Raw genomic sequence first — 14,165 nt, 5'->3', positions numbered from 1 at the left:
CATAACCAAATCATCAATGGCCCTCCTAAACAAATTCGTGATCGTAATGACGGGAATACCAGCATCGGCCAGGCTCTCAACGGCTCTGAAGCAAAAAACCCGCCGACGATAGTCCCAACGTATTTACCGAACCGATATGGTCAAAATCAACCGTTAAAGTCGGACAGGGGTAATCCGGGCCGGCGTAATAGCGCTGCTTTCAATATCATCATTTTGGATCATTGGCAGAGTTATGCCCGTCTTTAAATCAAACGATGAACATAGAGAGAGAGAGAGAGAGACCGGCCCCCCCATCATCTCAGAACAAAAATCTCTGGGAGAGATAATATAATGGACGACTTGTGTATACCGAAGAATTACGGCCTTGGACGCTGTAGACGCCGGCGTCGTCGAATTTGGTAGTGGCGATCTCCAGCGTGTAGAAATTGCCGTCCACGCTGTAGCTGTGACGATCTGCGACGGAACCCAAAATACACAACAACAAAAAAAAGGATAAATCAAAATTGGTTTTTTGGGTTTTCTTATATTTTCAAAAGAAGAAAATTGAATTTTACCGTCGTCACCGATGATGATGGGATTGTGATTGTGGTACCAGGTGACGTCCGGCTTGGGGAAACCAATCACTTGGCAAGTCAGCCGGACGGGGAAAGCGACTTGGACCCGACGGTCGCGCGGCCTCATCGTGAATTGAGGCGCCATCGGCGTCTTGTCATTGCCGCAACTCAGGCAATCCAACTGCCTGAAAGATTTCCCGAAAAAATAAAATATAAAATCAAAATGATGTCCGTGAAAAATGCAAATTCCGAGACGAATTTGAAATAAAAATAAAATTGAATGAAATGAAATTCTTTTGATATTCTTTTTATTTTACTGTCTGAATTGGGCGTCGGCCTCGGCTACGCGTTCGTCCGTCACGACGAGGACGCGACTGAAAGTGGCGACTCGTCCGGCCGGATTGACGGCCTCGCAGGAGAACTTGCTGTCGTCGTCCGTCTCCATCTGGACATCGTGGATGGTGAGGGCGTGGCGGCAGTCGGCCCGGATGGAGCGTAGCTCGTAGCGCGGATTCTTGACGCCGTCCACTTTGCTGCCGTCGCGGTACCACTCGACCTGCGGCGTCGGCTCGCCCGTCACCTCCGTCAGCAGCTCGATGTCCGTGTGCTCCATGGCCTTGATCTGCGGGTGCAACTGGCGGTGGAAGTGCGGAAGGCCTGTCTTGCTCACCGTCCGGATGGGCGTCGACGACACCAGCGACTCGCCCCACCCGTACTTGTTCTTCGGCGTGATCCGGAACAGATACTCACGGTCCGGCTTCAGGTTGTACACGTCCGAGCTGGTAATAACCGTCGTAGCCACCTGTGCGTAAATAGTTGATTATTTTCAATTTTAATTTCTATTTGTAAAATTGGATTTGCATTGAGTTGAATCAAGTTCTTACCTCTATCCAGATGGCTCCTTCGCCCAGGAGCCAGGCTTCGACTTTGTACGCCAAAATAGGCGCTCCGCCAATGTAATTCGGTTTGGCCCAGCTGAGGGACACAACGTTTTTCCCGCTGACGGTGGCCGTCGGAGGAGCTGGAACCGGACCCGGCACATCTGTTCAAACACCAACCCAAAATGGTTGGGGCAACGTATATTTTAAGTCAAAGAAAAAAAAAAACCCAAAATGAGCGAGTCATTGTTGGGCTCATTTGTCTACACCGCTGATCTCTTTCAAATCGGCATTCCTTGAACAGCCGGGGCAGCAAAAAGGAACGAGAGAGAGAGAGAGAGAGAGGCGTGAAATGAAGGTGCTGTGGGCTATCGAATTCGGATGGATACCCATACTCGGCAATGACTTATAACACCCCCAAAGACTTGGATATATGCTGATATGCTCCTACGTTTTGTAATGGTACACTTGTAAGCAGGAGCGAAAAAAAAATAGTTCTTTTTCTTGTTTTTTCTTTCTTTCTTTCTTTCTTTCTTTAACTGGAAATATTTAAAAAGGAATAAGAGCCTTAGGCGGTGCGCTAGGAGCTATACATATCCAACACCACCAAAAAGAAAAAAAAAGTTGAGCGCGGCCTGTCTATAATTACTCTTAGCTTCCGAAAAGCCATTATCAAAGGCAAGAAACGCTCTCCCGCTATATAGGATATATTGACGTGGGCCAGCTCTCTCTCTCTCCCCCTCTCTCTATCTTGATCTTTTGCCCACCTGCTGCCGGCCGTCGAGCGGGAGAAGCCCCAAACGTAATACAATTGCGCATCGCCCAAGCAAAGAGAGGACACCCATGAAAAGGACATAGTGCTGTGTTTGTGTTATAATAAGTTTCCATTTGAAAGATGACGAATGGCTGGGGCCGTCCGGCCCCATCAGCAGCAATTTGCTCGCGCACTGTTTGCAATAAAACGACACAATACGCGTGGCGTACGGCCCTTTTTTGGCCGGTCCCCGTCTTTCTAGCTATATAGCTGCTCTCCCCCCACGGGCGTGACAAAATGGTCTTTTATTTTTATTTGTTACCTTTGTTGAATCGTCTGACTCGACACTCGGCCAAATCGGCGGGCTGCTGCATGGCCGGCGAGTCCTTGAAATCCCAGTCGGAAGAGTTGGCCGTTTCCTTGACCTGTTACAAAAGCCCAAAAGGATATATACAGCAAAGGATGACAGGCTTGCGGCCGGGAGATAAGGCGCTCGTGATCGACTCGATAACTTACGCGCACGGTGCAGTAGGCTTTCTGGCTGCCGTGGCAGTTGCTGGCTTTGACGATGTACGTCCCACCATCGCCGTAATTGGCTTTCTTCAGGATGAAACGGTACGAGTCGCCGTCCATCTCCACGCATGACCGTCCAGATTCGACCACGTCCCGTATGCCCTTCAACCATGTCACTGTTGGACGTGGAAGACACACGCAACCATTGAAAAGCGTTTGGTGGTCGGCAGAAGAAGAAGAAGAAGATGCATTAATTGCGGGGAACGCCAAAGAATAACAGTCATTATTACTAAGAAAAAAAAAACACGGCCATTTGTCTCGACTTCAAGTGGATTCTGATACATCAAACCCGTAAATCAAAATCCTATCCCAAGAGAAAAAAAAAGTTTTTCTGTTCTATTGAAGATTTTTGCGAGTGACTCATTCCAAAAGAGAGAAAATGAAACTTGAATAGAAAAATAAAATCTTTTCAGTCGCTTACAAAAGAAAGTCTACTCTGCTTCGATGAACCAACGAAATGGCATTCAAAGAGTATATACGCAACTAATACGCAACCTCACAATTCTTGAACCATAAATCTGTCGGAGTTTCAAAACTTACACATCCCTGGCTGCTTTTGTGACTGGAAACACTGAAATTTTTTACCGAAAGAACAAATAAGACCCTCTTTTAATTGACTTAATTTTGAAGTATTTAATACGAAAAATTAACTTTTACGGTGGCAATCGATGGACAGTTGAACACTGCGTAAAATATTAGGTAATAGGCCGTGTGTCTGAAGCTAATTCTACTCTAGAGCTTTTTATAAGCTTAAAAAAGGCTTAAACTTTCTTTTACAAATTGAAAACATTTAAAAAATTATTTTTCAAGACGTTTTCCGACGTTTTCAATATTTTTAAGCTTAAGTAAATTATTGCGTAAGTATTTCTTAGAGGGTTTTCCACGCACTATTTTTTGTGTAGTGGGATTAAAAGTTAAAGAAACGTTACTACATCATTATTTAATAAGGATCTTATTATTTACGTAAGTAATGGTAAACACTACACAAACTCTAGTGTTAGATTAGGTTGCAAAAATGGCCACTGTTCAAAGTTTAGATTCTGACCGCTAGATGGCATTTTAATGGGCGGGATACGAAGAGTAATTTGATTTTACCTTTGGGACGTGGATGTCCTCGGACACGGCATTGGATGACGAGATCGCGATCTCTACCCACAGTCACGGTACTTTCTGGCAGCTGAACAAAATGAGCCGAGTCATCTTGGGCACCTATTCCATCGTAACGTCCTCCATCAAAACTGTGGGTGTCTCCCGAAGAAGCCAGCTTATCAGCAGCTGTTCGACGATGGAATTCCCCACCCCCAGAATATCCGGCATGACTTGGGAGAGTCTTCATCGCGCGTTTTTCCGTGTCCCAAACGTGTTCTAAACAAAACGAAAAGTGAGGTCATTATGGTATGATGGATCGGGGTCCAACCGGTTTACGTACCTGGAACGACGACATAGGTAGAAATCTCATCCTTCCTGGAAGCATTTTGAGCGACGCAGGTGTATTGACCCGAATCGCCTGCACAAGGCGAGTGAACAACCAGGCGGCAACGCCCGTCCAAGTCCACGCTTTGCTTGTAACGGCTACTCAAATGCAACTTGATTCCGTCCTTCATCCAAGTGATCTTGGGTGTCGGGAAGCCATTGACGATAGACTCCAGGACCAACTCGTCGGTTGTGTCATAGTAGACATCACGTATGGCCGAGGTGAAAGACGGCGAACTCGTTTTGGGTTCGTAATCACCTCTGACTCGAAGATCGGCCGAAGTGCTGGCCTGCCCGTGGTGGTTGCGAGCAACGCACATGTATTCTCCAGTGTCGGAGCGGCAGAGGTCGCGTATCTCTAGACTTGCGATGCCGATTGGGTTCCAATTAATCACGTATTTATGACTGTCCACGTTCTTCAAAATCGACAAGCCATTACGGAACCATTCGATTTCGGGTTCGGGACTGCAGAGCAAACTGCAACTCAGCTTGACCCTGGAACCCTTTGCCACTTCCATGTCTCGTAATTTTGAACTGAATTTGGGCTTCTTTGAAGGATCTCTTCGGTTGTCCTGCGAGAAAAAAAAAAGATAAATCGTCTACAACTATGTAACCATGTACAAATATTGTGATACCTCGTGTGATCTCGACGAAGAGTCCCATTCCATTTGACTAGTACGAGATCGCATTGAGCTAAGAACGACACCGGCAGAACAAGATCGAATTCCATGTCGCATATCTTCCCTGATCAATCTTGCTCTCGAACGTACATCAAAGTCACCTGAAGTCGGTTGTCTGTGAGAGCTATCAAAGCCAGAGGATAGCGGACTAAGTGAATCAGTTTCTTCCATAACAGTTGGCACAGGTCGACGTCGAATTCCTGTATGAATTCCAGTGTCATATCTTGATTCTTCAGGGGGACAAACTCTGGTACGTCTCCTGGTCGAGTAATCGGAAGAATTTTCGGCAGTTGACTCCTCGTCTGATTGTAAGACTGTTCTTCTCCTACGATCCTTATTGGGCGTAGGAGATTCGTCACCCGACCGAGGGTGTGCGTCATCACCTTGTCGTTCTTCATATTCTGATCGCCTCTTCATATCTTTTTCCTCAACTTTGACGTATTTCTGTTCTTGATGCTCCTGAATACTCTTTTCTTCCGCGCCAGTACCAACTTTTTCTCTTGCAGTTTTCAGTTTCTTTTCTTCTCCTTTCTTCAAATCATTATCTTTTTCATCCTTGATGCTTCTTTCTTCGGCTTCTTTACGTTCTTTCTCTTGCTTTTCTTTCTTCTTTCTTTCTTTGCGTTCTCTTTCTTTCTGTTCTATTTTTGCTTCTTCTACCTCTTTTCGCTCCTTGTCTTGTTTCTTTTTCTTCTTTTCGGCCTCTATACGTTCGTTCTCTTCCTTTGCTTCTGCCTCCTTACGTTCTTTTTCTTTCTGCTCCTTCAATTTCTTTTCCTCTGCCTCCTTGCGTTCTTTCTCTTGTTGATCTCTCCTGTTCTTTTCCTCGGTCTCCTTGCGCTCCTTCTCTTCTTTTTGATTCTTTAATTTCTGAGCTTCAGCCTCCTTACGCTCTTTTTCTTGTTGTTCCTTCAACTTCTTTTCCTCGGCCTCCTTGCGCTCTTTTTCCTGTTGTTCCTTCAGCTTCTTATCTTCTGCCTCCTTGCGCTCTTTTTCTTGTTGTTCCTTCAACTTTTTATCTTCTGCCTCCTTGCGCACTTTTTCCTGTTGTTCCTTCAGCTTCTTATCTTCTGCCTCCTTGCGCTCTTTTTCTTGTAGTTCCTTCAACTTTTTATCTTCTGCCTCCTTGCGCTCTTTTTCCTGTTGTTCCTTCAACTTCTTATCTTCTGCCTCCTTGCGCTCCTTTTCTTGCTTTTCCTTAAGCTTCTTTTCCTCGGCCTCCTTGCGCTCCTTTTCTTGTTGCTCCTTCAATTTTCTTTCTTCTGCCTCCTTACGTTCTTTTTCTTGTTGCTCTTTTATTTTCTTAGCTTCAGCCTCTATGCGCTCCTTCTCTTGTTGTTCCTTCAATTTCTTTTCTTCTGCCTCCTTGCGCTCTTTTTCTTGTTGCTCCTTGAGTTTCTTATCTTCGGTTTCCTTGATCGCTTGTTCTGTTTCCTTCAGATTTTTAACTTCAGCTCTCTTGGGCTCCTTTTCTTGTTGATCCTTCTGCTTTTCATGCTCGGTTTCCTTGTGCTGCCCCTTCAACTGGTTTTCTTCAACGACTTCCTGTTGTTGCTCCTTCGATTTGATTAGGGAATCAACTGCCTCATTGTTTCCCTTCGTTTGTTTCACGATTTTATCATCGTCTCCTTTTAAATTCTGTTCTTCGATGTTCTCTTCCCTTTGGTTCATTGTGGTCTTTTCGTCTCCTTTTTGGCGAATGTTTTTGTCTGAAAGATTAAGTTCTTCGTCGTCTTTTTTCTGGGCTTTGTCTAGTTTAACATTTTCTGTCAAATCCTTTTTGTTTTTATCTAAAGAAACTTCGGCCTCAATACGTTCGTCTTCAGGCTGAATTGGTTCTTCAAGAGCTCTTTTGTTTCGATTCGTCTCTAACTCTTCCAAAATTTTTCTGGTTTCTTCTTCTTTCTGTCTTTTCAATTCGTCTTTGATTTTCTTTTCTTCTTCGTCTCGCTTTCGCTTTTCTTCTTCCTGTTTCATTCGTTTTTCTTCTTTCTCTTTACTTTTCTCTTCTGTTTCTTTTCTCAGTTTTTCAGCTTCCTCCATACGCTTTTTCTCTTCTTCCTCTCGCCGAAGTTTCTCCTCCTCTTTTTTCTTTCGCTCTTCCTCTTCTTTTTCTTTTCTGATTCGTTCATTTTCGTCCTTCTTCTTTTGAGAACGTTCTTCTATTTCCCTCAACATCCGTTCTTCTTCCTCTTCCTTCAGTTTTCGATTGCGTTCCCTCTCTTCCTTCATCAATTTTAGCTGCTCTTCCTCTTCTTGGCGAAGTCTCTCCTCTTCTTCTTGTTCGCGACGTAAACGTTCTTCTCTCTCCTTCTTCAATCGGAGTCGTTCTTCTTCCTCTTCTTTGGCTTGTCGTAATCGCCGTTCTTCTTTCATGCGAATGCGCTCCGATTCAAGTCGTTGAATTTCTTCTTCTAACCGGATTCTCTCTTTTTCTTTCAATGCCCATTCTTCTGCTTCTTCTTCGCGACGAATTCGTTCAGCTTCTAGCTGCTTTCGTTCCTTTTCTTCCCTTCGGAGTCGCTCCTGTATTTCCACTTCCTTCCGAATTTTCTCTGCTTCTTCTAAACGGATTCGCCTTTCTTCTTCTTTTTGTCTTTGTTGTTGTACCCTTTCTTCGTCTGCTTCTCGTTGAATGATTTCTTCTTCTTGTTTATGTTTTCTGATATGTTCATCCACAGCCTGTTGCATTTCTGCTTGTTCAAGTCGAATTTTCTCATCATGTCTATGTTCTTTGACACCTTCATTCCCAGATTGTTCAGACGCCCATTTTTGTTCTTGTTCTCGTAAAAGTCTTTCTGCGGCCTCTCTTCGACGATTTCGTTTTTCTTCTTCAATTTGCTTCTCAATAAGTTCGTCTTCAGTTAGCGGTCGTTCAGTTGACGGTTTGGATCTTTCTTTGAAACCCAACTGTCCAACAACTTCCTTTTCAGCAGAATTACTAGATTCGAATTCTACTTTTTCCAAACGGGAACGATCCACATTTCTTAGAAGACCTACTGAATGCTTCTCTAATTCCATAAGTTCGGTAACTCCTGCTCCCGATGGTAATTTATTAGGCCTATCGCTTAATCGTGTATTACAGCTGTCTAATTGTTTGTCAGAAACTGCTCGTTCTTCAACTTCGTTTATGCGAGATTTATCTTCGTTTTTGATTTGACTTCCTTCGACTTCTTTCTTTTGTAAATCTTGTTTGCTCTCATTTTCTTTCGATTCTTTTGGAAGTAGGACAATTTCTTCTTCTTTTAAGAGTCGTTCCGTTACATCCACTTCCTTTTGAGTTTCATTCTGAATGAAATCCTTTTCTTCTGCTTCTATATCTTTCTTCGTTTCCTCGGTTTCATCTGTTTTCGCCTGGAAAAGTTGCTTCTCTTCAGCTTCCTTTAAGAGTAGATCTTTTTCCTGAGCTTCTTTCTGAATTCGTTCTTTCTCTTCTAATTCTTTCTGGAGACGATCCTTCTCCTCTGTTTCTTTCTGGATACGTTGCTTCTCTTCTTCTTCCTTCAGGAGCCGATCATTTTCTTCAGCTTCTTTCTGGAGACGATCCTTCTCCTCTGATTCTTTCTGGATACGTTGCTTCTCTTCTTCTTCCTTCAGAAGCCGATCCTTTTCTTCAGCTTCTTTTTGGAGACGATCCTTCTCCTCTAATTCCTTCTGGATACATTGCTTCTCCTCTTCTTCCTTCAGGAGACGATCCTTTTCTTCAGCTTCCTTCTGGAGACGATACTTCTCCTCTGATTCTTTTTGGATACGTTTCTTCTCTTCTTCTTCCTTCAGGAGTCGATCCTTTTCTTCCGCTTCTTTTTGGAGACGATCCTTCTCCTCTGATTCTTTCTGGATACGTTGCTTCTCTTCTTCTTCCTTCAGGAGTCGATCCTTTTCTTCCGCTTCTTTTTGGAGACGATCCTTCTCCTCCAATTCCTTCTGGATAATTTGCTTCTCCTCTTCTTGCTTCAGGAGCCGATCCTTTTCTTTAGCTTCTTTCTGGAGACGATTCTTCTCTTCAGTTTCTTTCTGGATACGTTGTTTCTCTTCTTCTTCCTTCAGGAGTCGATCCTTTTCTTCAGCTTCTTTCTGGAGACGATCCTTCTCCTCTGATTCTTTCTGGATACGTTGCTTCTCTTCTTCTTCCTTCAGGAGTCGATCCTTTTCTTCCGCTTCTTTTTGGAGACGATCCTTCTCCTCCAATTCCTTCTGGATACTTTGCTTCTCCTCTTCTTCCTTCATGAGACGATCCTTTTCTTCAGCTTCTTTCTGGAGACGATTCTTCTCTTCAGATTCTTTCTGGATACGTTGTTTCTCTTCTTCTTCCTTCAGGAGTCGATCCTTTTCTTCAGCTTCTTTATGGAGACGATCCTTCTCCTCTGATTCTTTCTGGATACGTTGCTTCTCCTCTTCTTCCTTTAGGAGCCGATCCTTTTCTTCAGCTTCTTTTTGGAGACGATCCTTCTCCTCTAATTCCTTCTGGATACGTTGCTTCTCCTCTTCTTCCTTCAGGAGCCGATCTTTTTCTTCAGCTTCCTTCTGGAGACGATCCTTCTCCTCAGATTCTTTCTGGATACGTTGCTTCTCTTCTTCTTCTTTCAGGAGTCGATCCTTTTCTTCAGCTTCTTTCTGGAGACGATCCTTTACCTCTGATTCCTTCTGGATACGTTGCTTCTCTTCTTCTTCCTTCAGGGGTCCATCCTTTTCTTCAGCTTCCTTCAGGAGCCGATCCTTTTCTTCTGTTTCTTTTTGGAGTCGATCCTTTTCTGCTTCCATCTTGAGGTGTTGCTTCTCCTCTGATTCCCTTAGAAGCCGTTCATTTTCTTCAGCTTCCTTTTGGATACGATCTTTACCTTCTGCTTCTTCCTGGAGGCGTTGCCTATTCACTTCTTCCCTTAAGAACTGATCCTTTTCTTCGGCTTCTTTTTGGAGACGGTCTTTCTCTTCGGATTCTTTCTGGAGACCTTGTTTCTCCTCTGATGCTTCTAAGAGGCCATCGTTTTCTTCGCCTTCCTTCTTCTTTTGTTCTGCTTCATCGGCTTCCTTCTTCTTTTGTTCTGCTTCATCGGCTTCCTTCTGGAAACTTTTCTTTTCTTCACCTTCTGTTTTTCTTCTCTCAGCTTTATCTCTGTCTCCTGAAATATTTTCGATAGGTTTGATATCATCTGCGAAATCTATCGACGTAGCTTTGGACTCTTCTGTTGTTGTTTCAGTTGCTTGACTTGCTTCCGTTGATATTTGGGTAAGATGTTTTTCTTGTTCAGCGTCTTTTTCAGTTTGGAGTCTACGTGTAGCGTCACTTGAGGAGATCGAAGCAACCATAGCTCTTGTTTCTTCACTGACAAAATCAGATGTTTTTTCTTCTTGGCCTATTCCCAGCTCAGATGCAAGATTGCGAGTAGGTGACGTGGATGGATATTCTTTCAATCCATCCGAATGATCTTCTACAGGAGGCTCATCCATTAACGTGTCCATCGTCTTTGCCAGATGGCTGGCCTCATTCCAGGATTCCTGTGCACATATCACATCTTCCCGCCTTGTGACCTGAATTCCCTCAATAAGTAGCCCAGACTGGTCGCCAGATTCCGGCGTATCGGCACCGGAAGTTATAGTCTGATCCGACCCTAGACGAATGGTTGACAATTTTGATTGAATGAGAGTGCTGCTAGACTGGCTTGTCTCAGCTTGTGATATCTCGCTCGCTTTTTGCAATTCGCTTTTCGCCGAAGATAACGAATCCGTTCTTCCCAATCCCAGATAATCGCTCATCAACCGCTGGGAATTCTCGTCCGCCGATGTTTCCGTCTCGCTTGCTGATTCTCGTATGTCCAGCGAGCTTTTATTGGACATCATTAAGTTCTGTATTCTCTCTGACACTAATGCTGATTCGAGTACTTGGGGAGCTAGCGCTGGGTCAACAGTCGCCACTTCAGCTGGCAAGGGTTCAACTGCATCCGTAGGCGTCGCAGTTTTTTCAACCGGTCTTTCAATTATTTCGGGCTGTTGGGCGGCCACCGGCGTTGCTACAGCGATGGGTTCTTCGACAAGCCAATCTGGCTGCGGGGAAGAAGATGGAACGCTGCAACTATCCGAATATTCTAGCGGAGAATAATAGTCAACGTCGACGGGTGACTGAATACCATCAGCTAACATGGCCTGAAAATCTTCCTCGACCTTAGCTGCATCACGTTCAATGCTCAACCGCCGTGGCGACATGACCACCGGAGTGGCCCCTCCACTGTGTGATTCCAAATGAAGTTGTCGTTCTTCCTCTGTCGGACTGGCTTCCTGAATGAGGAAGGCTTCTTGCAAACCAGTGATGGATTGACGGACATCGTTGACCTCATAGGGTAGATCAGGAATGGTCAAATCGTCCAAGAAATAAGGATCATTGCGCATGTCTGCTTCTTCTATGATCAAGGCTTCCATGGCAGACAGTTCTTCAATGTCCGCCTCAGTTGGCGCCTCCTCAAACGATAAATCGCTTAGAGTCCTCTCGTAAGAAGAGTTTCCATTTATTTCCATGGGTACGTCAATGACGACAGCTTCCATTAATAGAGAGCCAGACGTGGCTGTCTCGCGAGTAAATCGCAAGGGTGGCAATTCGGTTGTGTTCTTGTACGAAATTCGCTCAGATAATTCCTCAGCGAAGAGTTCTACAATCTGTTGAGCTTCCTCTTCAGTCAGATCAGGCGTTTCGTACAAGGAAACCGAGACTTCTCGTCCGTCCAGAGACACGCTAATTTCAGCCCGCTCTTCGCCCGTAAGCGTGTCCTCAGCATTGGCCGTCTCGTACAGGGAAATTTGCGAGGAGCGCTCCTCCTGAATCGTTGACAGCGATGGATTACGAGCGATACGCGGGTGCTCCGTCATGTAACTCCGAGGTTCAGTGTCCAATAAAGTTTCCTCCTTAGCCAAAGAGACATTTTGTTCGGTTTCGAGTCGATCTTCGAATCCGAGAAGAGCAGCTGAGCTGGACGACGTGCCCATGCAGTTGTGCGCCTCGCAGGTGTACGTGCCAAGGCAGCAAGTTCCGTCTTGGCCGGACATGATGCGGTGAATATCACCCGGCTTGAGCTCAACGCCGTCCTTGTACCATTTTAAAGACGGCTGCGGAACGCCGATGACTTTGCATTCCAAATTGACAGTCCCTTCGTCCGACAGGACGGCCCTGAGCGGTTCCAGGAAATGCGGTTTGCGGAAAAATCGCGGAACGGATAACTTGACTGAGCAGCTGGTGACTGCGTGACCGAAATCGTTGATGACGATGCATTTCCAGTCGCCTTCGTCGCTGAATTCCAGCGGCTCCACGTCCAGATGGCAGAGGCCGGCCTCTTCTTTCAAACTGCGGAATTTGTGCGTTTCATCCAGATCGATCGGCTCGTCATTGTGAAACCAAGTAACCAAGAAGCTCTCGGTCGTGCTGGACACTTGGACAGTGAGTCGAAGAGGATCGCCCACCCGGGACTCACTAGAACGCAATCCTTGCGTGAAGATGGGCGGTCGGTGAGAGTCCATCAGTTGGCGACGCTCCTCGTCGTTGAGCTGGTTCTGAATGTCGTCGACGGTCAATTCGGCGGCACTGACAGCCTGGCCCATGCAGTTGCGGGCGACGCAAGAGTAAGATCCCAGAGAGTTGGTGCCGCTCAGTTGGTAGACGTCGCCCGGTTTCAACTCCTGGCCATCTTTGAACCACTGGAGCTGCGGTGTCGGGAAGCCGACAACTTTGCACTCGAAACTGACGAGTCCTTCTTCCGTCAGAATGGCTTTGAGGCTTTCGAGGAACCGAGGGGGTCGATAGTTCTTGGGCACGACAAGAGTCAAAACGGCCGAAGCGTTGGACTCTGCGTCGACGCCTTCGTTTTTGATGGCCACTTTCCACTCGCCGTCGTCGTCGATATCCGTCGGCGTGATATCGAGCGAGTAGCCACCGTGGCCGTCTTCGCCCACCACGTATTTGGAGCTGGCCTCCTTGGGCACATCTTTGTTGTACCATTTAACTTGAGAGGGCAAGGGCGGTACCATCACTCGCACTGTGAAGCGGACGTCCTCGCCGACTCGGACCTTTTGATTGAACGGCTCCTCGATGATGACGGGCGGTCCGGTCGATTCGGATTGGCTATTCGTTCGCGACGGAGTCGGCGGCTGCTGCTGGACAGCATTTCTGACTCGCACTTGCGAAGTTGAAATGGCTTTGCCGATGCAATTGATGGCCTCGCAAGAGTAAATTCCCAGCGAAGTGGCCGTCTCTTCGGCCGTCGAGTCCGTCTGAGGGGCGCGGAATGCGAAAACATCGCCGGCCTTGATTTCTTTCCCGTCTTTGAACCAGTGGAGGACTGGCGTCGGGATGCCGACCACTTTACACTCGAGAGATACTGTACCTTCTTCCGTCAAAATGGCCTGCAGATCTTCGACGAATTCGGGGCGTTTGTAGCTCTTTGGCACCATCACGCGAAGCTGCGCGGTGGCAGATACACCTTCCTCCGAACCGGCGTTGTCAGCCAAAGAAGCCCGACAGGTCCAGGCTCCTTCATCCTCTATGGCCACCGGTGAAATTTCGAGGCAGTAAAAATTTCCCTCCTGCAGGATCTTGAAACGTCCGTGAGCCGTCTCGCCCGGCTGAAAGACGGGCAATCCATTGAAATGCCAAGTGACAACCAGGCCCGAAGAGCTGATGATTTCGGCCAGGAAACGGGCTCTCGATCCCACTTTGACCGTCTGATCTGTGACGCAGCGCAAGAAGATGGGTTTGCCGTCCGAGCCCATGAATGCGCTCGCATCGGGGACGAGATCGGCCTCGTCGTCCATATCCATGGTTCGCTTGACACTAGTAGTCGGAGAAGGGCATTCACCTCTCAGGGGTCGGTCCAGCACCAAACCGTCTGCCAATGCAAACACACCAAATTGAAATCATTCACCAGTATATAAGAAATCAAAGTCCGGCCTAACGAGACGGAGCTTCGTGAGCGACTGGCAATAGAGAACCCTCTCGCCCCCTAACTCAGCGACCGGGCAACAACGGGGTATATGTTATACACTGGGCTGAGTTCTAAAATCAGACCGGCAGAGAATAATCCAGACCCTGGAAGAAAAAAGGCTGGATGCTTGACGTTCTTTATTTTTCTCTAAACACACGCGGGCAAGAAAGGAACTGAAAATTTTTTGGTCGCTATTTTCATTTGGTTTTGTTCTTTTCTCGAGATATTTCTTTTTTGTTTTGTGGCTTTTGTTGATTTTCCTTGACGAAGGCCTATATTTGTTCATTAAA

At 46.2% G+C, this 14,165-nt stretch overlaps 1 protein-coding gene across 7 annotated transcripts in view; it reads right to left on the bottom strand.

The window, feature by feature from the left end:
- LOC124312265 (titin homolog) overlaps positions 1-14,165 on the bottom strand; it is a 60,284-nt gene that overhangs the window by 36,999 nt on the left and 9,120 nt on the right. For 4 of the 7 annotated variants that reach the window (XM_046776722.1, XM_046776728.1, XM_046776726.1 and 1 more), the window contains 9 exons: positions 4,868-13,779; positions 4,189-4,804; positions 3,855-4,124; positions 2,703-2,875; positions 2,509-2,611; positions 1,439-1,596; positions 872-1,356; positions 555-739; positions 350-453 (listed from right to left, as the gene is read on the bottom strand). In XM_046776722.1, coding sequence (XP_046632678.1) covers positions 350-453; positions 555-739; positions 872-1,356; positions 1,439-1,596; positions 2,509-2,611; positions 2,703-2,875; positions 3,855-4,124; positions 4,189-4,804; positions 4,868-13,779 — 11,006 coding nt within the window. The remainder of the gene's footprint in view (positions 1-349; positions 454-554; positions 740-871; positions 1,357-1,438; positions 1,597-2,508; positions 2,612-2,702; positions 2,876-3,854; positions 4,125-4,188; positions 4,805-4,867; positions 13,780-14,165) is intronic. The other 3 variants (XM_046776724.1, XM_046776725.1, XM_046776723.1) reach the window with 3 other exon arrangements.

The sequence above is a fragment of the Daphnia pulicaria genome, chromosome 8, assembly GCF_021234035.1.
Source record: "Daphnia pulicaria isolate SC F1-1A chromosome 8, SC_F0-13Bv2, whole genome shotgun sequence".
In the NCBI taxonomy this organism is placed as follows: domain Eukaryota; kingdom Metazoa; phylum Arthropoda; class Branchiopoda; order Diplostraca; family Daphniidae; genus Daphnia; species Daphnia pulicaria.
This window is presented reverse-complemented; position numbering and strand designations above follow the sequence as displayed.